Genomic DNA, 23,278 nt, shown 5'->3' with positions numbered 1-23,278 from the left:
GAGATAAACCGACACAAAAAGATTTTTTAAATATAACTGGGGAAAAGATAAACCCATTCTCTAACGGGCTGAGATCCGACCCGACACTTTGACCCGTTTTGCTACGAGTCTTGTTTTGGAAGCTGTTTACTTTCTTTTATTTTATCCCTCAAGGTAAACCCCGATTTTACATACATGTTTTGAAGTACACACACTGTGTGCGTGTTTTTAAAACTGTGTTTGATCAATTCGCTCGAAAAGTTTAGTACTTTAATATTATCAAGAAGATGAATGATGGAGGAGAGAGTTCTAATTCAAAGCCTCTTGATGAAATTTGGGCTAAACTTGGTATTTTCTATTTTCTTGATTTCTAAAAATCCAATCTTTTTAATTAAATTCAGTTTTCTTGATACCACTTTATGTTCTTTTTATTTTTGATTATGTTTGCAAGCATGTAATATAATGCATTTGTGTAATTCTAATTTAAATTATGTAAAATGGGTTTTTGTAGTGACCATTTTAATGAATTTGCATGGTTTATTAGTTTAGTTGTGTGTCGAAATTTGTTATTGTTTCTTGATTTGTAAAGTTGAATTCTTTAATCTTTATATTCATTTCAATGTGTAGTCTTTATCAGATTGATTTGTATAGCCTAGTTGATACTCCTTTCTTCTTGATAATGCGAGAGGTCTGAGGGTCATCGGAAACATATGTGCCTAAAGTTTTAATATTTAGTAATTGTCCTTTACCAAAAGTAAGGTTATCTCCTTTCGGTGTTTTTTTTGAGGTTTTGGTGTTTGGAGATGTGTTAAATTGTTGAATTTTCTTGATGTTAGATCATGAAGATTGTATTTTAGGTGTTTGTTTTTGTTGGTCTTGTTTCACTTTTATACTTAAATTCAAGTGCCAATTATAATAGCCATTGAATTCAAACCTACTCGTGAAGATATCACCTTGTATCTTAAGGCTCAAAATATTCGTGTATTGGACAACTCATGTAACAAGTTTTAACACTTTACAAGAAATAGGAATGACTTCACATTTACAATGCAATGCACAACAGTTTAAATGTTCGATTGTACTAATTTTTGTAGAGTTTGAAAATTCAGATTCCAAATGTCACCGGTCAATTTCATTTATATACTAGTCACTTACGTCTGTATATATTGCAAAGGGGTTTCAAATGTAAGAACCATATATTTTTCTAGTGTCAAGTTGCTTGCTCCCAAGTAAATGAAGATTTCCCCCATAATAAAGTCCTAGCGAAGAAACTACATCATTATCATTCCTTTACTTGAACGAGTAATGATTTGCAAATTTACAGTGTCACTATTCCAACTTTTCGTATACAGTAGTTATTTTATTTAATTATGAGTCTAGGTTGTAATCTCCTTAAACATATTTTTGTGTTAAGAATTTTAGTGAGCACATCATTTTATATATTATACAAGTTTTTTATAAAATATATCTAACACTTAAAGTCGTGACTAACAAAAATACAATTTACTATGCAAATTACTGGGTCATCCAGACATGGAAAGACTCACTTTAAACTCTGTGTCCTGTTGGCACCCTCGGCAGCAGACTTAAAATTGCATGTGCACATACCTAATCCTTATATTTTGATTCAGGAATGAAGCATTACATAGATAATTGAAACGTCCAACAGGGCATTGCGTTGTCAATTAAACACAGTTTATGTGAATAAATTTTATTTATAATTGAATTGTTTTGGTTTTATCTGTTGTGATCCTAGTCCTCAACTTGCATTTTAGCTTATCTATTCATTAAGGAATAGTATATGTTTTCATTTTTTTGGTAAAATCATGATCAATTGTGTTGGGCCATGTGTGAAATTACAAGATTAAGGTCTTTAAAAAAAATAATGTAAGCCATATTTTGGAGACCTAAAATCATCAATCATTTCGATCTAGTCTAGTTATTCCCAAAATATTAGTTGCATGCTAATACACTCACCATCAATTTGTAACCTGTGCTAGTTGAAGCATCATATTGTGAGTATTAACATGTAACCATGTTGCAAAATTAAAATTTGACTGCCTTTATGCGTGTGGCAACAAGCTTTTCACATCAAATACAATGCAGCTGTAGTAAGTAGTTTCAGCTCAATAGTTATTTTATTGTTGCAGTGCCATTGGATTTGGGATATTCTGATGTAGACTTGAAGTTGGATGAGATGGTAGTCTTCTCAGAGGTAATAGGTTCTTCATCTGAAAAGCAGGAATGGTGTAAAATAACAAGAAATTCAGACCTATGCTCAGCTATGATGCAAAATACGAGGTAAAACAGAAGTGTATATAAGCTATTCTATAAACAACATAATTTTAATTAATATTTGATATTTCTATGCAAGAATTTTGTGGAAAAAGCGATAGTGATAGGGAAAGTAATTGCTTACCAAGCAGTAGTAAGTCTTATGTAGATAATGCATCATTACCTCTGAAGCCTCTGTCCATTGCATTTCACATGTGATGAATTTCATCCTTTTGTACTTAATTACTAGAACAGTTCATATCCACCTTAATAAGATACTGGCCCCATTTAGTCAATTTACAGGTTTCCTTGTTAAGCTTGATGCTCCTTGTGTTTTTTAATCCTCATTGGTTACATTCTTTCGACATAGACGTTCACATCATATATTATCTATTTGTATATGTAGTTCCAACATCGTACTTGTTAATGGGACTGTTGTTGAAACTGAAGATACTTGCCTTATCAAATGTGGAAGTGAAATTGTACCCGGGCATGTTGAAGACGGTATGTGCACTCTTGCATAAGTTTTTTTTTCTCTCTTTTAGAGAATGTCATGATATCATTCATTGCCTAAATGTCATATTATTGTGATATATGTTGAAATGTTTTTCACTTAGCATCCTAGTTTCTTGTTCGGTTGTTTTGTATGTAATTCTACTCCATTATAGATTCTGCTGATTTCATCTTTGAGAGTTATGTTAAGGTCTTTCAGTGGCTCAATGACAATATCCTAATTATGAATGGAATTTGATATTCAATGAGTAGTAAATAAAGGCTTCACAACTGATTGTACAAGCAGTTCTGCAAGTTAAAACAAGAGTCTGTGGGAAATCAATAGCTCAGTTAAGGCACCGTTTGCCTTAAATACTCGTCTAATTAGTAGTTTACTAGTCTAATTAATAGTTTACTATACCTGTTGAAGCCAGCAAATTTGTACTTTCTTCCCCTCCTAGTAGCTGAAGCACTGCACTTTCTTCTAAGGTGGTTTTTGGTAGTTAATCTACAATGATATCTTAGACTGTCTTCATATAAAGCGAGCATAGTACTGAACTTTGTTAGGGGTCCTTAGTCAAACCGTCTACACATTAAGTTCAACACCACTTATTCTCGTATTAATACTAAAATTAGAAACAACAAAGTGAAAATAAATTAACTTTCGACAATGTAGCTATAATTCAAAAATTCGTTTTATTCTTCAGCTTTGTCACGTTCAATCAATATATCATGAAATTGATGTGAATGGGTTGTACATTCTTTCTTGTGATTTTTTCAGGCTCTTTAAGATACATATTTAGAGTGATGGCCACTGAACAATTTTCTACCAAAAAATTGAAGGTATTAAATTAAGTGCCAAGGGTCAACCTTGTCAGACAATACATTGAAATGCTAATATGATTTTAAAGATGCGTCTTATTAATATGTGCTTGATTTACAGATAATGCTAGATTTTGAGCATGCAAAATGCAGTATTTGTCTGAATATATGGCATGACGTTGTAACTGGTGCTCCGTGCCTTCATAACTTTTGGTCCGACATAAACACTTGTTAATCATAGCAATTAGTTTCTATCATCCTGCAAAAATTTATCTTACAAAGTTCCTGGCTCTTCATTCCAGCAATGGATGCTTCTCCGAATGGTTAAGAAGGTCCCAGGAGAAACATTCAAGTGTTCTTTGTCCTCAATGTCGAGCAGTTGTACAATTTGTCGGAAGAAATCATTTTCTCCACAATATTGAGGAGGTAGTATATTGCTGATGTATATTTAATTTATAGGCTGTAGCGGCTTTCATGATTTTTGTTTCTAACCATCTGGATGTGTATCACTCATGCACATGTAATACAACTAATGTACTACCACTTGCATCTGTTCGTGAAAGTGATTTCACAAACACACAAAAATATATATTTTATCTTTAAATGTATACTTGCTTAGGGGTTACTTTAATAGTTTTTATCTTAATTTTTATTAATATTTGTTTTTATATATTTCAATTAAGGAACTAATTTTTGATATTTCAAATTGTTGCTATCAATGATACTATTGAATTGTCTACATTAAGTTTGAAGTCTATAAAGATATTAGACTAAGTCCATAGGTATACTACACAGGCTAAAATTTTGGGGAATTATTGGAATCAAATTGATGGTTTTGGTTTTATATTGTTAACAAAGATTATTTAAAAAATACACAGGCTCTAGAGATGTGTTTTAATTGGAATAATGATAAGTGTTTTTAATTAGAATAGGTTTTTAAAATTAGTAAGGTATGCTAAAATAGGTTTTCAAATAAGGAGGTCCTAGAGATAAGTTTGAATTAGAATGGTTATATGTGTTTTTAATTTGAATAGCTTCTTTTAAATAGTTAGTCTTGTTAAAACAGTTTAATTTTTTAAAATGCAAATAGGCCTGTAGACCGGCCCAAGTGTGTACCAATCGTCTACCAAACTTTGAATGTTTCGGATTTACTACCAATTCGTTTATTTCTTGAAGAAAAAATAAATTTAAACATCCTCTAAATTGATCTTATTTAAATGAACACATCTTGTCGTGTGATGCTTTTTCTGCAGGATATCCTGCAAAGTGACTCCTCACTGAAGCGTCCTGATGAAGAACTTGCTATTCTGGATTCCTATGCTGTAATAAAGTCACCTCTTGTGAGTAAACTGGTTGCAATACGTTTATAAAAAAGGGCTGCAATATAAAGAATTGTAAAATAACTGGATCTTGTTTTGTTAGAATGGGGCATGGGGGTCTGGCCCAAGCTTTAGTAAGAAGCAATGTGATTTAAAATTCATTTTGTAAGGTAGTATGAAATCATATATCTAAATCAAAGTGATCTGTTGCTGCTACCTGAGTGAAGGTTTTCCTTCAACCTTTAGTATATGAGAGATACCACTGATCTTAAAATATTTTGATACACAAATATTTTTTCTAAAATATCATACCATCCTATGATAGAATAAATATCTAACTAGTTTGCGGATTAAATTACGGCCAAAATATAGTTATTTCCTGAACACAATCACCATGTTTTTAATAGATGTCATAAAAATTATGATTAATGTATTTACATTACCTGCCTTAACCCCGGCCTGTATCCGCATTCGGCATTACATATGTTTTGATGATTATCTGTATGCACTATTAAATTTTCAAGTTTTTAATATTTTTTTATAATTGTAAAATTTAAATAATTTTATTTTTGTATATTTATATAATTGTTCTAGACTATTACACAAATATAGAATTATGTTCATACATGTAAGCTATTGTACTAGTGACTGTAAGGAATTTTGTAAAATAGAAATGAAAAGAAGGAATGTTACCACCGGAAACCCTCTCCTGATTCTAATTCCAATCTATAAACATGTGTTGCTCTTCTGCCCTACTGACCTTTAAAGGAGGACACTAGTCTGAGTAAACCCTGCCTCACCTTCCCCATTGTTCGCATGCACATGACGTTGTGGGAAAATAGTTTCTTTAATTCTTTATTAACAAGATCTTTAAAGTTATACTGTCTATACTTGCCCGACTTCGGGAATATCAACCAAATCATGCTTTATATGGAATCAGGTTATTAATGTCGAAAGAAAGACCAAACGTAAGAGGGATCTTTCACTACCCAGTATAGAAAGTAATGCCGCCGATCATCCATGCCCGCAATGTGGTATGTATGCTAACTATGCAAAGTCCTTGTCCTTTTTTAAATCGATGTAGTGTAATCCAGAATGTTTTGCCTTGTATGCCTCTCATTTCCAACTTTGACTTGCTCTCACAGAATTTTACTTATTTTCTTGTCAATTTTCTGGGCTGTTTTAGCGGTCTATCTGGATTTCATGTGATAAATGGCCTGAACTCTCGAGGTTTATTATTAATTCATGCTGCATGTAATTCAACTGACTCCAACCTGTTGCTCAGGCACTCAATACTCAGGATTCCAATGCAACTCGAACACAATGCATCTGCAATGTCATGCATGTGGTGGGATGATGCCTTCTAGGCCTAATTCAAGTGTACCACAGCACTGTATATTCTCCCTCACTCCCTAGTTTATAGTTTATTCTTATTATAATCTAAAATAGTTTGTTAGGTAAAATGTAACTTGTGCCTGTTTTGGTGGCTTGGCTTTCTTATGCTAACTCTTGTTTACAGAAGTATAGTTTAATCTGTTCTTAGAAACAATTATAGCTGTAATAGAGTTTCCTCACTTTAGTACTGTGAAAAATAATTGGATAATTTACTTAAAAATTTCCAAATATAGTAAGTCAATCAATCTTACTTTTGGAAAAATGAAGCTGCATAGGATTAAATATCTTACATTAATTCCTTTTCCTTGCACTAAAGTCTGCATGCTTCTTTATGAAGAATAGTTTTTGGGTCTATTGTTTCTGTGAGTTTTATTATGTCAGCCTTTTTAGGAATATCCTTGTCAAATGATAGCAGCGGAACAATGTCATTCAAACTTTTATCTAGTTAGAATGTCATGGAAGCATGCTAGTAATCCACTCTCTTTGATTCATAACTATATTTCATGTTTTACATTGTTCATTTTTCTTCTCTCTGTGTAGTATATTATGCCTTTCATCAATTTCTGTTTCTTCTTTATATTAGTATTTCTCCCTTCACTCCCTCCTCCCCACCTACTCGACCCTTCTTTTGAGATGATTTTAGAATTACCCATTTCTCATTCCTTATAAAACTTTAAATGATTCAACAAGCAAGCATCACATTTTCCCTTTTTTTAGGTATAGGATGTGACCGAGCTTTTTGTGGGGCCTATTGGCATTCACAAGGAGTCAATGGAATTGCTTCTCATCCAGTATGCGGCCAAGAGACGCTCAAACCGGTAAGCCGTTGCTTTTGTTCTTTTTGTCGTTCGTCCTGCTCTATCGAAGTTGAAAAACATATACATGTATGAAGGTGTCGGGGTCTAGATATACAGGTAAATGGTCATGCCTGTATCCACTAAAAGCATTAAAGAGCAAAAGTTGTCTAGATACATGTTAAGAAAAACAGCTGAAGGATTTGGAATAGTAAATAGGATTTTAATAAAAACAGCTGAAGGATTTGGAATAGTAAAGAGGCAATTATCATCAATTACAGTACTGCATAGACTAATGAAATAAGCTAATTGTATAACCTGACTGCCATAGAAAGCTTGTGCTGCCTGCCACACGCAAATATATTTAACTCGGCAATGTGAAATGAAAGAAAGCCGGAGTTCTCCACATTCTTAAAAGACTATCTCTCCTCTTCGCACCCAAAACACCCTCTAAATGTTTAGTAGTTGCAAAATATAAAATTTTTACAATTAAGAGCTGTAAAGTTCGAAGTGCACATTATGGAACCTGATTTTGGCCATCTAGAGTTGTAATATGCCTTTGGTTTTCTTGAATGCGAATTCTGTTCGCTGTTGAAACGAAGTGAGTTTTCTTCGTTAGCAACTCATCCATCTAAATCACTCTCCACAGTTTTACTGTGGTTAAAAGACGTGATTGTTCAAATTTCCAAAAAAGTGGGCTTTCTCCATTATTAACCTATTGTTAATTCTGAGGTTTGCACTTCTGCTAGGAAATGTCTGCATATATAAAAAGGTCTGCAGGTGTGCCAAGGATCTCCCGAAGATATAACATCTTCATGTTAATATAATACTATCTGTGTCTTCCACTTTAATCTCTAGCTGTAACGACTGGTTTTACATCTACTATTATATCATATGAGAAAGCTTAAAAACAGGGAAATTTAGCACATGGCTATGACCGTGGTGGTAATACGCATACTAAGCATCAGTTATCATCATTTTAATTTATAGTTTCCTCCACTTCTATCTTGCACACATACAAAGCCACAGGGGATATAGGTCAAACCAATTATCTCGAAATGATCAACTACTTTGTTCTCACCCTTTATTAAGTATTATTAATCACACATCTACTCATGGATTTATTCGCTGGCACCTTTTGTGATCCACATGCATTAATCTTCATTTCACCATTCACGTTAGCTTTTTATCACTCTGTAATCACATATCTGCGTTTAGTCTGATACATTAAAGTAAATACATTATACAGGGACAGCTCTGTAATCATGGTTTGTTCAAAGTCAGTCAATATCTCTCACCAAGCAGTGAAGTAGTTACCTCTTACTAGCTTGTGATAGGAAGCACCAATTCTCATATATGATTATATAGTTTGTGTTTGAACTTAATGGTTATTATGCTGTGTCTAAACATCTGGCTTTATTATTGCAGATTTCTGAACATACTGTCACCAGAATCCCAACTTTAGCTCATGACAGAAATAGGCATGAACAAGATGTATGCAATTTCTCTCGATTTATTTGTTTCTAAGATGTTTGAGATTGTAACATGGATAATGTTGTTCATGCAATAACTTAACATGGATAATGGTGTTCATGCAATAACTTAGCTACGGGCATTCATGGCAGATTTAGTAGAGCTCATTTTTCACTAAGTAGTGTACCATTAAAATTACATCCGTTGAAGTGTTTAATGGCTGGTGGTGATTAAGATGGTAAAAATACATCATACTGAGTCTGCTAGGCGTAGCACGATTTTACATAAGTCTTGCTGCATTCTTTAATTTTTTTCTGATAAAAGTTATACGCAAGCACTGTCTGTACATATGTTAAAATTTAAATAGCAAACCTGCATTGTTTTTTTCCTTTCACGTGTAGAATAAAAATTTGGATTGCATCAATCATTGACTTCTGCCTTTCCTGTGTTAAAGAAGATATCAAATTCAGTTGCTACTTTAACTGCGGGTGTTTCACAAGATTTGTTTCTTGTTGTCACATAAGCAATAAGGATTGCGCATCTAATAAATTACTCATGTCTTTCCTATGCTAAATAAGATGCCAAATGTTGGTAGCCACAGTGGTTACTTCAAGTGTTTCACAAGATAGAGAAGCTTGGCAGTGTAGCTGTTATTTTAGGTTTTTAGTTCTTTTAACTATATTCTAAAACTAGGTTTATCTTTACTCTTATTATGCAACAGCATACCCCTTGTGTCAATTTTTTTAGGAGTGGACCATTTTGGTTGGGATTCTGAAACCAGATTACAGAGGAAGTCCACCCACATTTTTTTGGTGTTGGAGCTCCTTATTGTTTCACTGTTCTTATGTAGTCTATGTAACCCAACTTAATATCCATAAAAAAATTGTAGTCCAACTTAACAATTTGTCAAGAAAAAAGATCACTGAACAAAAATATGCCTCGAGTATATTGAAGGCTGCAACAGGTCCTTGCTAGTGCCCAAAACAGTCTTTTCCTCGTGTAATTGTATTATATATCGACTCTTTCTGAATCACAAGCTTGGATTCTGATAGATTTAATCATGAATGCTCGTATTTTACATATTATAGATCACTGAAAGATGCATCCAGCAGACGGGGAGCACACTGCAGTCCGTTATTCGTGAGTATATCACAAAGTTGAACAACAGAGAAATAGGTGCTTTTATATAACTCCCTTATATATTCCTTAACTTTGAAGCTTTTGTACTTGCTGTTAGAATTTGGTGGAAGTTAGACATGTTACTGGACTATATAATGATTTCTTATTTAGGGTCATAGAATCAGCAGACAAGTCCTCTATAGCACACGGCGCATGACACAAAAACACATTTTCATCTTGACATTTATTACTAATAACGTATCATTTACATATTTTGACTTTTGTAACTGCTTAAAGCAGAGAACTATCATGTTACTTTATATCAGACTCTTTATTAAGAACTTATCATTTATTGCTGCAGATCGCACAAGGATGCCATTAAAGCATGCTGAGATGATTACAGCTGGAACCCATGTTTGCAAGTAAGATCATTTTATTATATATTAAGTAAAATGTTACATATGTACTTGATTAATTAATATTTTCTGTCAAACTACTTGATTAAAACACTTAAGAGTTATCTATACCGCAATCTTATGAGCTACTCATATAGAAAGATCCCTTCATGCTTTTATCCGGTTAAGAATAAGGAAGCGAGTCCCCAACACATTCTCTAACTTCAAGAATTATTGATAAGCGTTGGTTAGATCAGTGTCATAAAAGTCCCTCCCAGGAAAGTGGTTAGAGCATCTTCAATATGGGTGCCAATATCTATGTGGCATGGCACTCTTGTTCTTGGGTGCATCCTATTGGAGTGCAAGGATGCTCAAAGGGTTCCAAGAGAAGTTGTCAACTTTCGGCACCCACTCAATTTGGAAAATATACAAATGCCTATTCTGCTATGTTACCCGGACTCGACTAGAAGTGTCGGACATAAATACTTGTCCAAGTATCGGGTGCGGCAAAATTTTTAAAAATGTGCATGTTTATAGCCTAAAATAAGTGTCCAAGTCCGAGTGTCCATGTCCGAGTGTCAAGTGTCCGACACGGGTACTCAAAGGTAAAATGAAGAGTCCGAGTAACATTGCTATTTTTTTCTTTAATTTTTCTTTATTTATTTGTCACATAAACATAAGTAATTATTCATACGGGGGACCATTGTGGCACCTTGTATGAATTGCTTACTGTTGGAGCTAGGAGGGTGCCAAATATGATATGCATGAAGTAAAATTTAACTATTACTCCCTCAGTCCCTTCCAATTATTTACATTTCTGAGCAAGTGTCCGACACGCATTTTAAGGTGCATAAAAAGTATAGTTATGTAACTTATTTTTATAATTTTCTTTTTCTGAATAAAAGTTGAATGTTTTAATTTTTATTCAGAAAAAAAAAATTATAAAAAAAAATTACAGAACTATACTTTATATACACCTTCAAATGCATGCGTGCCGGACACTCTCTGAAAAATGTAAACAATTGAAAGGGACGGAGGGAGTATTGTTTTTAATGTATTGGCATTTGGCACTCCCAAAGGGTCCCTCTATTGGAGATGCTCTTAGCATAATAAGCTACCATATTTGGAATATTTTTAGTAATGTCAATTTAGAAGTTTAATTTAGCTTCATTCAAAAAATATGTATGTGCCTTCTATTATTTCCCCGCACTCCCTTCTACAGTGAAGAAGTTACTGGACAGCGTTTCTTAATGTGTATCCCTTTAAGACAAATATTACATATGTAAAGATGATTGAATAAGAGTGACTCTAAACTCCTAAGTGTGTCTGTGCTGGAATCTTGACGGGATACAAGAGTGTTTGTGATAAAGTTGCTAAAGAAAACAATTGATTTTTGTCAAAAGTAGAGTAAATAGCATTTTGTTTTTTGAAACTATGTGACTTCTACACTTTGGGTACTTGAGCTATCAAGTGTGCACTTTTTGTACTTGAAGTATGCAAAAACGAATAAGTTGTGTACTCACGTTGTTTGTTTACTCAAATTGTGCATTTTGTGTATCTTAATTCTTAACTATTAAAATTGATGAACTTGAAGTTTACTAAAATAATTGATGTAGAATTTGTTTCTCATATATTTAGTTTTATACGTCTTAAATGTAGTATTAAATAACAAATACTAAGTACTACAATTTTTTTAATAAAAACACTTATATAATACAAATAAATAGTTTAAAAATACTATATACTAATACTATTTTGACTTGAATATTTTCAAAATATTTATATACAACATTTATGAAAATTATTATTATCCTTATATAATTACAATCAATAATGTTTTAAATTTAGTTACAACTAAAGTAAATAAAGAATATTTTTAGTGTTTGTGTTTTATTTTTTAATCTCACCTAATATATTAATGTAAAATTAATATTTATATATCGAATAATAACTTTCATAAAAATTATTCAAAATATAAATTTTGTACATTCATATAAAGTTCAGGTACATAAAGTGCACGATATAGAGTCAGAGTACACAGATTAATTATTTTTACAAAGTTTAGGTACACAAAATGCACAATTGATACTAGAGATACATAAATTGCAGATCGTGCATACTTGAGGCACACAAAATGCATTTAACTCGGCAAAAAGTACAAGTAATCTGAAATGAGAATGTTACGAAGTTTATAGATATATGCTAATTCATAGAGAAAAATATTTTAGCGCAGTTAAAAAACTAGGAAAGGATCCCCCATAACACTGTTACCACGAAAAGAGTTCTGTTAAGATTCTCATGGTTTGAAGATCAAGCTAGGAGTTTGGTGCTAAAATTGTCATAATCAACATATCACAAATGACATTGAAATAGACTTCAAAGATGTGGAGACCTTTCCTCATAGCAAAGTCTCAACAGCATGTGCCCACTGCAGATGAGTTCATATGTACCGGTATGATATTAGTATATTAGTGGTAGATTCCAGAGTTTGTAGTCTCATAGAGGAGTGTTTGTAAGTTTTTAATTTGACTTTGAGCAGAAATTTATATTTTTATATATCCTAAAATATAAAGCTATAAAGTAGCATGGTTTCTCTTCCCGGACTAAATTTTTTGGCTATTTACTTCATGTTCTCCAGTTCTCCCTAAAAGAAAATCTATTAAGCAAAACCTCATCACATTAAAAGTAGACAACGGAGTAGTTTTAAGCTTAACAAGTGTGAATGAAAGTAAATGATTCTTGGGATGAGTTCGTGCCTTGTTATAACTTCTCTATAATTTTCCATTGATATACAGAGTACAGACTTTATTTGGTGAAAGAATTTTTATGTTTATTCTGATTTTTGTTTGTTAGTAATGCTTGCCATTAACTTTTATCATTTCTCTTTACGTCTTTCTCCCTCGAAGAAGAAACCCCTGAACCTCGCTTTCTCTAACTGCAGTGATTGCTATGACAAGCTAGTCTCATTCCTTTTGTATTGGTTCCGGATCTCGATACCAAAATATGTACGTACCCCACCATTAACTTCTGTTTAAACTGAAATGTATATAAGTGTAGTTAGATTACTGTTCTGCTACTTTTACATGCTAATCACTAATCTTTTTGCTGGAGTAGATATTTCATAATGTAGCATGTGTATGAGCTTATATGAAAATGTCAGGCTCTAGGCACCTGTTGCTCTTTTCTTAGTAATTTTGTCCAAGTACCAAACCAGAGTAAGAATAAATGCCGAAAATGAGTGGGCTCACCAAACTTGATTATCATGTATGTACTTAAAACTAAAGTAGCATGCGGGAGAACCCTGCTGCTCTTGTAATGTGCTGGTTTTTATTTCATCCTTTTTTTATAATATTGATTTATTGGTACCAATGAAAAATAGAGGTATTTTGGGAACCCTTCGTCTGAGAAAGATATAAAGCGTTTTACATGGTTTTCATCAAATACTTTGTCGAGACCTTGTCCCTTGGACATGTTATATATTATGGTGTATTTGTCTCTGTTCGATGTCTGATTTTTTTCTTTCACGAATACTTTACGGAAAATGAGGACAATGTATTTGCTTTAGATTGTTGATTGAAGTCTGGGTGGCAGCAGTCCCTGGTTATTTATTAGGCTTCACCTTTTTTTTTAATGTCCAACTAGGAATGTAATGGTTAGATACTCATTTTTATGATTTTTTTTCCTGTTAGAAAAAGACTTTTGTTTACAACTAATTCCTAGCTTCTGCGTACCGTAGCAACTTCCACCAGAGGCATCTCAAAGAGAAAATTGCTGGTACGGATACGCTTGTCGGACACAGCACCATAGCGATGATCATGCTCGGAAAAGAAATCATGTGTGCCGACCAACTAGGGGTAGTCATATGTAAATAATGTTGACTTATTAGTAATGCCTTATTGTGATGAGAAATTTAGCAAATCATCTTGTATGTTTGATTCTAGGGGTTTGTAACAATTTGCTAAAAGTTTTAGTGTTGATTACTGCTGCAATAATGCAAAATGAACTCTTGCGTAATGACGCTACCATGAGAGAAGGATTAAACCAGCAGAAGCCATATATATTCCATAATAAAAAACAACTAAGTTTATAGTAAAGCTTTTAGAGAAATATACAGAATAATATTCAGAACGTAACACTTTCATTACAAAGATTCAATGACTACAAAAAAACAATGCTTTCAAGTTTCAAACCATAGTTCATTTATTTGTATGTATTTGAAATTAATGAGATTTGTCAAACAAAAGAAGCTGAGGCAGATTTCTCGAACAATTTTGAAGGTTGCAAGGAAGTTATTTTAATGTCGTATGTTGTATTACCAGACATCCCATCCCAGGGTGTTGAATCGTATGATCTTAATGAGCTTCCAGGACTCTTACCATTTTCATTGTACGAAACTCCAATCAACTTTCTGCATTTCCCGCAAAGCAGTTTGGTTCTTCGTCGAAACAAGCCCCATGAACGCTTGGATGTCAAGTAAGGCTTGCAACGAAGCTGATCGATCTGTATGAATTTACTCTCGTCAACTGAATAGAATGAAATGGTGCGTCTTTTGATTGACTTTGCGTATTGAGATCCAGTGATGGAAGCATTGCGATTGCAAGAATTAAGGTTTAGTTCGTATCCACAAGAACCACAGCTGCATATACAAAAACGCGATAATGTGATTCTTCAGTACAATTTAAAAATAAGCAAGAAAGCAAGTTTGATACGAGTGATCAGTTTCGGTTTAAAAAGAACAAGTAGAATTTTTGTTTTGAAAAGAAAACGAGAGAGAAATCCGCTATACTCCAACTTAAATTTAGTTACATTGAAACTAACAAGACATAAATAGTTGCGAGTGTGTAATGAACCTGTAATCAACATGCGGGATGCGAGAAAGAGAAGAAGACGGCAGCTGCTGATAAAGAACATCATCCTCGTTTGCTTCGCCATCTAAATCCAACATTTCCTGCACAGATGAAGGAGCCTCTTCCTTGTTTTTTCTTTACTGAGATTGATAAATATGTGTGTTTATTTAACTAACTATTTATATTCAAGACAGTAGTATTAGTATAGACAAGAGAGCTAGCAAACGACTAAACGGAATGATGTGGACCCACAGCTTCAACGGTAACTTGTTCCCCCCATCATTTCTGTCTGTCTTTCTAATGCTATTTTTTATGTCTCTACTAAAAATTGAACAAACTAGCAGGACAAAAAAATTAAGAAGAAAAATCACATAAATTTAATAATAAATGATAACTATAATGATTACAACAGGGGAAAATATTATTATAAATTTCTGGATTTTAAATTACTTGTCTTTGTTTGGTAAAATTCTTTTGGATAAATGTTAATTTGAAACAAAGAAATTACTCTAATCTGGACTTGTTTAAATAGATAATGAGCCGAACCGAGTTGAACTCTTAAGTGCTCATGTTTCAGCTTGTTAAAAATATATCGAACTCGAACTCCGGTTCGAACTTTTAGCTAGTCAAAATTTTTGTACATGTATTGACACATTAAGAAAAATGTTATTCTTGAAAATGTTCACAAACAACTCACGAACTATGGCTCAAATAACTCAAAAATGTTGTTTACGAATTCTTAATCACAAATAACTCAGTTTACAAACTCGTTATCATGGTTCCTGAATTTTTTGCACGGATAATGTGACTCTGAATTTTGTTGTGAGCTTTCATGCTTATCAAGATTTTATTAAATACTTGAGATTATTTTTTCGTGTAATGTTGTGCCTTAAACTAAGCTGAAGTATTAAGAGGATTTCTTAATCTAAGAGGTGCATTAGGCTAGAATTAGTATTTTTGTGTCAAAATTATAAGCAATAGCTAGTCTTTTACTGTGCAGCCTAAGTGAATGTCTTTTGGCATCTACAAGTTCCTCTTCATCTACCATTGGTGCTTGTGAAACATCAGGGACATAAGAAAATTAAATTAAAGATGCAAATCACAGTTATAAAAACCCTATTGCCTCCAGTCGTTTGGCTATGACATCAAGAAGTTTGTATATTTCTTTAGTACTTGAGTGAGATGTGTTTCCAGCAAAGAACTCGTGTAAAACATCATACATCTCTATTGAGTAACAACCAGGCTCTTTCTTGACTCCCTTATCAGTCATCCATTTTCTTATCAAACCAACCTCATTCCACCCACTAGCTACTGCATAGACTCTTGAAACAACCACATATCCACATTAGTTATAACAAACATACTATTCGGACATGTCAACTTTCATACTTAATAAAACATAGACAAAATTGTAACAGATCTCACCATGAACATTCATTGGCTCACAAATCATAACCATAACATGAGTACATTGCAATAGCAGAAAACTTAAAGGTTTACAGTTACACAAGTTCTAAAATTAAGTTGGAATTATAACAAGAACAACTTCTAACATTAAGTTGCTAATCAACCACTGGCTTCAGCTATATATATCTCCAGAGAACTTTGACTACTAACTCCGGGCAAAAATGTTGTTTACCATCCATCTAATAGTCACCATCTCTCCCAATAACTTGTTTTAAGACGAGTGGAAGCCTTGTCCTCTACAATTTACAGCAGGCTACTCCTCCCCACTGAAAAAGGAGGATGATGTTCAGAGGCTTTCATCTGCTAATCTTTTTCGATGTACAAGATAATAACTTCCAATGACGAACGCTAAAAGATCAAATAACGGTAATAGCTTTGTATGTTTCTTGTTGCATTTTGAACAAAAGTGTAGTACTTGTCACTTTGTTTAGTTGGTTGGTGACCTCAATCTCCTGCTTGTAATTATTATTAGTTTAGGCTTACCTCTAATTCAGCTACAAGCGACAAGTTTTGATAACTGCAACATAGAACTACAGTTCATCACCAATAGTCCGTACATGGGAATGATCCATCTCTAAAATGATGAAATCGAGCACGCTCTCTGACAATTATATCCACATTAGTTATAACTTTTAGAAATTAGCTTGGTTATGTTGTGACAATCATTGCAGACTCTAAGCTTCTTAAACACACGTATTGGCACTTTTGGTGACAATTTTAAGAGCCCATAAGCAATGGCTAGTCTTATTTTGTCATCGACAAATTCTTCTTCAATTCCTCTTCATCTATCATTGGTGCTTGTGAAACATCAGGGCATACCCTATTGCCTCCGCTCCTTTGTCTATGATATCAAGCAATTTGTATATTTCTTTAGTACCTATGTGAGATGTGTCTCCAACAAAGAACTCGTATGAAACACCATACATCTGTATTGAGCAACAACCAGGCTCTTTCTTGATTCCCTAATCAGTCATCCAGTTTCTTATCAAAAGAACCTCATTCCACCAATTAGCTACTGCATAGACACTTGAAAGAAGCACATATGCACAACTACAATCAACACGTTTAGATTGAAATATCTGCCTTGCCACTTCTTCACTTAGCTCTAGACCTCCATTTTTCTTGGAACAGGCATCAAGGATACTTCTCCATATCAGGTTTCATGGGCATGTTTGTAATAATATCAAGCATTTTTTCAATTTTTGAACACCGATAACATAAATGTTTTGTGCTTAGTATTTGGAACCAAAGTTTTCATGCTTATTATTTCGTAATCACGGCCTGTCTCGCTCGACATTAATTACATAGAATCAATCTGGATAAAGTTTTGAAAAAAAAGCCGACTTGAAGCATTTTAAGATCGCATAGTTCAATTTTTAGAGTAAAATAGGTAAACTATGCTGACCATGTATCAATACGTAAACTCAACTATTATATTCTTGAACTGAAATCATAACCATAACATGAGTACATTGTATTAGCAGAAAACTTAAAGGTTTACAATAACACAAGTTCTAACATTAACTTGCAAATTAGAACAAGAACAACATTAGTGCAGACAAATATCAAGTAAAGTAAATTAAGTAACTAGTTCTGCTAACACTGAACTAATAAACTCCCAAAGAGACCTGGGATGGTCCGAATGAAGGATTGAAAGGAGTATTAGCTCGAAACTGCATCAATTTCTTGTAGGCCAACTGCGCTTCAAACTTCTTCAGCAGACTCTGATTGTGTGTAATGAAGGGGTGCGTCACAAGTTCATCTGCAGTCCATCTGTCTTCAACCCTTTTTGTTAAACATCTTTTCACAAAATCCTTTGCAAAAACTGACAAGTTGTCCAGCTCCGGCAACAAATATTTTAATCTGTCATCTTCGTAATTAGCAATCATCTCCGCTAAAGATTGTGCATCCTCATCAAGATAATTTTTCCATAAGCCCCCCTCTCCTAAAAGCATCTCCAACACAATGCAACCAACTGACCATATGTCCATTGGTGCTTCATGCACCCCAAACACTACAGATTCGGGGGAATTATACGGCAAAGTTCCTCGATACTTGTACTCCTGCCCTGCCCCAGAACTTTTTTCTCCACGCTTTTTGGCCAATCCAAAATCCGCTATTTTAAGATTGTACTTAACAACCCCCTTACATTCATCAGAAGGAACATTAAAAACAAGAACGTTAGCAGGCTTCATATCACAGTGAACGTAGCCTTGTCCATGTACCCAAGAGAGTCCCCTCAGCAACATCAATGCATACGAACTAGCTTCGTATTCCGGGATCCATCCGCCTTTTGACTTGATCAGCTGTTCCAAGGTTCCTCTGTCAGCATACTCCAATACAAGATTGTAACACTTATTACCATCTGCACTAGTAGTCTTGAAATCCTCATCCGCAAAACAACCAACGATCTCTTTACATCCTCTAAGTTCATGCAAGATAGCTTTCTCCATCCGCAGAGACCACGAACAAGTTTCAGGAGCAGATTTTATAGCCACAGTTTTAGGTAAATAATAAGCGTAACCTAGAGACGGTGATGCACATTCTGCTCGGAAGACGGAGCCGTATGATCCTTGTCCCAAGAACTTAGTTCGAACCCACTTTGATGCCATAATGATCCGATACTGTATGTTGTTTGTTGAGAGAGGAATAGTTTTTTTATGGTAAACTTTGAGTTTCTTATATAGTATAGGGCATAGGGTATGTTAATTACTTTGGCACCAAGTTTTTATGAATGTTCCGAGAATCCGAGTCCCTCATTCATCAGGAGTAAAAAATCTTTGAGAGGTCTATGTTTGTTGCTCTTTTGATAATAACAATAGCAATAATAATAATAATAATAATAATAATAATAATAATAATAATAATATAAGTAAAAAATGTTATCATAATATTTTTGAGAAATATATTTTTTACTTTTTAATAATATAGTTCTTTTGCTATAATTAAAAATTCTTAAATGAGGAAAAATAGATTTATCCTAGTAAGACAATACTGTTTAATTGCAAATGATATTTTACAATAATTTTCAAGGAATTGGAATAACTACAAATATTTTTTTTAGAAAATATATTTTTCTCACTTTTTTTATATGCAGAAATAGTCGTGCAAATGTCATTATATAATTTAGCTCATAAAAATATTGTGTATATTATATAGGTCATGTGTGCTTATCTTACAATTTACGAGGAGTTATAGCGGCAAACAGCCAACAAATCGAGTCAAGTTCTTTTGGATCATATTGAGCTTAAATTCTTAAAAAATGAATGGAGGAAAGATGAGTTTAATAACTAAACATAAAGTTAATTTGCATATATATTTTACTTGACCAACTTTCAAGTATAAATTATAGTGTTAAAATTTACATCATAATCAAATAGTAGTATTTATTTTAATGATATACATACGACTACACTTATTTCTTCGGATGTCAAGACCTCCATATATTAGTGATATGACAAAATTTTCATAAAAAAAATAAATTTATTGTTTGCTATTTGAATGGTCAACCAGTGATTTGACTAGTAATTCTTACCAATGTTTAGTCCCATTACGATGTTTCTATTTTTTTAAAAATATTAATGAATGATCCAACTGTACGGATGTCAAACCTGTATATATTAGTGATATGACAAAATTTTCAGAAAAATTGCTCTTTTGATGATGATGATGATAATAATAATAATAATAATAATAATAATAATAATAATAATAATAATCATAATAATAATAATAATATAAGTAAAAAATGTTATAATAATATTTTTGAGAATTTTTATTTTATTTTTTAATAATATAGTTCTTTTGCTATAATTAAAAATTCTTAAATGAGGAAAAATAGATTTATCCTAGTAAGACAATACTGTTTAATTGCAAATGATATTTTACAATAATTTTCAAGGAATTGGAATAACTACAAATATTTTTTTTAGAAAATATATTTTTCTCACTTTTTTTATATGCAGAAATAGTCGTGCAAATGTCATTATATAATTTAGCTCATAAAAATATTGTGTATATTATATAGGTCATGTGTGCTTATCTTACAATTTACGAGGAGTTATAGCGGCAAACAGCCAACAAATCGAGTCAAGTTCTTTTGGATCATATTGAGCTTAAATTCTTAAAAAATGAATGGAGGAAAGATGAGTTTAATAACTAAACATAAAGTTAATTTGCATATATATTTTACTTGACCAACTTTCAAGTATAAATTATAGTGTTAAAATTTACATCATAATCAAATAGTAGTATTTATTTTAATGATATACATACGACTACACTTATTTCTTCGGATGTCAAGACCTCCATATATTAGTGATATGACAAAATTTTCATGAAAAAAATAAATTTATTGTTTGCTATTTGAATGGTCAACCAGTGATTTGACTAGTAATTCTTACCAATGTTTAGTCCCATTACGATGTTTCTATTTTTTTAAAAATATTAATGAATGATCCAACTGTACGGATGTCAAACCTGTATATATTAGTGATATGACAAAATTTTCAGAAAAATTGCTCTTTTGATGATGATGATGATGATAATAATAATAATAATAATAATAATAATAATAATAATAATAATCATAATAATAATAATAATATAAGTAAAAAATGTTATAATAATATTTTTGAGAATTTTTATTTTATTTTTTAATAATATAGTTCTTTTGCTATAATTAAAAATTCTTAAATGAGGAAAAATAGATTTATCCCAGTAAGACAATACTATTTAATTGCAAATGATATTTTACAATAAATTTCAAGGAATTGAAATAATTACAAATATTTTTTTAGAAAATTTATTTTTCTCACTTTTTTTATGAGGAGAAATAGTTGTGTAAATGTCATTATATAATTTAGCTCATAAAAATATTGTGTATATTATATAGGTCATGTGTGCTTATCTTACGATTTCCGAGGAGCTAGAGCAACAAACGTCCAACAAATCGAGTCCAGTTTTGTCTGGATCATATTGAGCTTAAATTCTTAAAAAATGAATTGAGAAAAGATGAGTTTAATAACTAAACATAAAGTTTATTTGCATATATATTTTACTTGACCAACTTTCAAGTATAAATTTTAGTGTTAAAATTTACATCATAATCAAATACTAGTATTTATCTTATAATGATATATATACGAATACTCTACACTTATTTCTTCGAATGTGTTCAGCAATAACAACTTTTTGTTAATAATCAACTAAAAATTTGTTTGGTGAAAATTAAAAAGCTGTTAAAGTGTTTTTGGTGTAAAGCTGCTGTTAGAAAAGTAAAGCCCCATGCTTTTGAAAAAACTGTTTTTCAGTTTTTACACGAAGCATATGCTGATTTTACCATCAAACCTCATCAAAAGCATTATATTTTATAATTTTTTACATCAGAAAATATACAAAGTAAAAATATTATCAAACAATCATACTTTTTTCACCAACACTTTTTTTAATAGCACAACTCTTTGTACACTTTGCTTTGTTCAATTTTCAATAAATATGTAGCACTTATCAGTTTTATATACTACATTTTGATCTGTATTTTAGGGTGTTTTGTTATCATCCAGTTTCTCTTAATTTATGGTTACAATTCCAGTAGACATAAATTGGGGGAGATTGTTAGGAATATGTTGTGAACTTGATGATAAGTTAAACAAAACACCTTAGTAGATTTAACTTAGTGAAATTTGTAACTCTCGACGGATGATCTAATATAGTCCCGATGGATGAACTTTATAGTCCCGACGGATGACAATTTGACATCCATCGAGAGTGTAGCTTATGTAACAAATAAGTATTGTAGCTCATTTCTGCAAACAACATGTTTTAGTCTGGTAGATTGTGTAGGGTTCTCTTAGTCATGTTGACTACTAGATTGATATGCAGAATAGGTTGACTAATTATAAATATGAGATGTCTTGTAATTCTGTATAAGTGAAATAGAGTCAAGGGGCAGATAGACTCCTGACAGATGATCTACAAGACTCCCGACGGATGACCAACATAGTCTCAACGGATGACCAACATAGTCCCGACGGATGACCAACATAGTCCCGACGGATGATCAAATTCAAAATAGTTGTTGACAGTGACAACACAGTCATATGTATTGTGTGTTCGCAAAAGGAATATGGCAGCCTGTTAAGCAAGATTTTGAGAACAAAGAAGCATTACCATTTACATGCAAATGTGAAGATATTCAAGGATGCTGGAATAGAGTACTGAACTAGCATGGAGTTAGGCTAGATATATTTTATTTTATTATCTTGTCTTACTATCATGTAAAATGGTGATATATAAACCAAGAGTATCAAGTTGAACAATTAACAACTAAGCAAATTTATTTTCAGAGAAACATATCAAGCTGTATTCTGCAAGAATTTCTCTGTAGTTTGTTTGTTCAACTTGTAAAGTAGCTGTGAGCTATTCAAAGCTTCACAGAGTTCTCATTCTGATATATATATATATATATATATATATATATACATTCAAATCCACCAGAAAGTTTTAAAGCCTTGTGTTTTATTACTTAGTATTTTGATTTCAATTATCTTTCTATTCCGCATTTTAGCAAATCACACACTGTTATATGTATTAAATTAGAACATTTTTAAAATCAAGAAAAGAAGCCAGAATTACATTCAACCCCCCCTTCTGTAATTCTTATCGTATTGTTAGGGAATAACATAAAGTCCTACGCCGACATATATTCTGCAAATATATACTCCTTTGATATCTCCTGATTTCCAGCTCGACATATACTGATATACAAAAATCCTGATGACAAAAGTTAATCAGAAAATACTGATGGTAAATGTTGATGACATCATTATTGTCAAATACTGATATCAAATGATGATCAATAAACTATGATAGTTTAAATACTTATATCATCAATTTCTTCT

At 32.4% G+C, this 23,278-nt stretch overlaps 2 protein-coding genes and 1 long non-coding RNA gene across 6 annotated transcripts; 1 reads left to right on the top strand and 2 right to left on the bottom strand.

The window, feature by feature from the left end:
* Window positions 1-66: 66 nt before the first annotated feature.
* On the top strand, window positions 67-14,076 carry LOC141720930 (uncharacterized). Of its 4 annotated transcripts, none has more exons than XM_074523631.1 (16): window positions 67-153; window positions 2,130-2,280; window positions 2,660-2,757; window positions 3,527-3,588; window positions 3,689-3,780; window positions 3,870-3,993; window positions 4,821-4,907; window positions 5,827-5,920; window positions 6,172-6,279; window positions 6,999-7,099; window positions 8,325-8,354; window positions 8,504-8,569; window positions 9,637-9,724; window positions 10,029-10,089; window positions 13,004-13,067; window positions 13,799-14,076. In XM_074523631.1, the coding sequence occupies exons 2-16, from the start codon at window positions 2,177-2,179 to the stop codon at window positions 13,928-13,930; spliced, it is 1,311 nt and encodes a 436-aa protein (XP_074379732.1). In that variant the 5' UTR covers window positions 67-153; window positions 2,130-2,176; the 3' UTR covers window positions 13,931-14,076. The 4 variants fall into 4 exon arrangements, with proteins under 4 accessions (XP_074379732.1, XP_074379730.1, XP_074379731.1 ...); XM_074523629.1 differs by lacking the exon at window positions 67-153 and adding an exon at window positions 160-327; XM_074523630.1 differs by lacking the exons at window positions 67-153; window positions 8,325-8,354 and adding an exon at window positions 160-327.
* A 95-nt stretch (window positions 14,077-14,171) lies between these two features.
* On the bottom strand, window positions 14,172-15,071 carry LOC141720931 (uncharacterized). The gene is made up of 2 exons (XR_012574607.1): window positions 14,913-15,071; window positions 14,172-14,698 (listed from the first exon to the last, which is right to left on the bottom strand). It is a non-coding gene; the product is annotated as an uncharacterized LOC141720931 (long non-coding RNA).
* Window positions 15,072-17,864: 2,793 nt separating this feature from the next.
* On the bottom strand, window positions 17,865-19,007 carry LOC141717124 (mitogen-activated protein kinase kinase kinase 20-like). Its single transcript, XM_074519234.1, has one exon. The coding sequence runs from the start codon at window positions 18,986-18,988 to the stop codon at window positions 17,984-17,986; it is 1,005 nt and encodes a 334-aa protein (XP_074375335.1). The 5' UTR covers window positions 18,989-19,007; the 3' UTR covers window positions 17,865-17,983.
* Window positions 19,008-23,278: the final 4,271 nt, after the last annotated feature.

Source organism: Apium graveolens, chromosome 4, assembly GCF_009905375.1.
Source record: "Apium graveolens cultivar Ventura chromosome 4, ASM990537v1, whole genome shotgun sequence".
Taxonomy (NCBI): Eukaryota; Viridiplantae; Streptophyta; class Magnoliopsida; order Apiales; family Apiaceae; genus Apium; species Apium graveolens.
The sequence above is the reverse complement of the archived record's forward strand: the minus strand, read 5'-3'. Positions and strand labels throughout refer to the sequence as shown.

Coding starts and splice junctions, on each gene's coding strand:
- LOC141717124 (XM_074519234.1), bottom strand. CDS start 18,988: ATGGCATCAAAGTGGGTTCGAACTAAGTTCTTGGGACAAGGATCATAC.
- LOC141720930 (XM_074523629.1), top strand. CDS start 267: ATGAATGATGGAGGAGAGAGTTCTAATTCAAAGCCTCTTGATGAAATT. Junction 7,100..8,324: donor GCCAAGAGACGCTCAAACCG/GTAAGCCGTTGC, acceptor TACATTATACAG/GGACAGCTCTGTAATCATGG. Junction 9,725..10,028: donor GTTGAACAACAGAGAAATAG/GTGCTTTTATAT, acceptor TTATTGCTGCAG/ATCGCACAAGGATGCCATTA.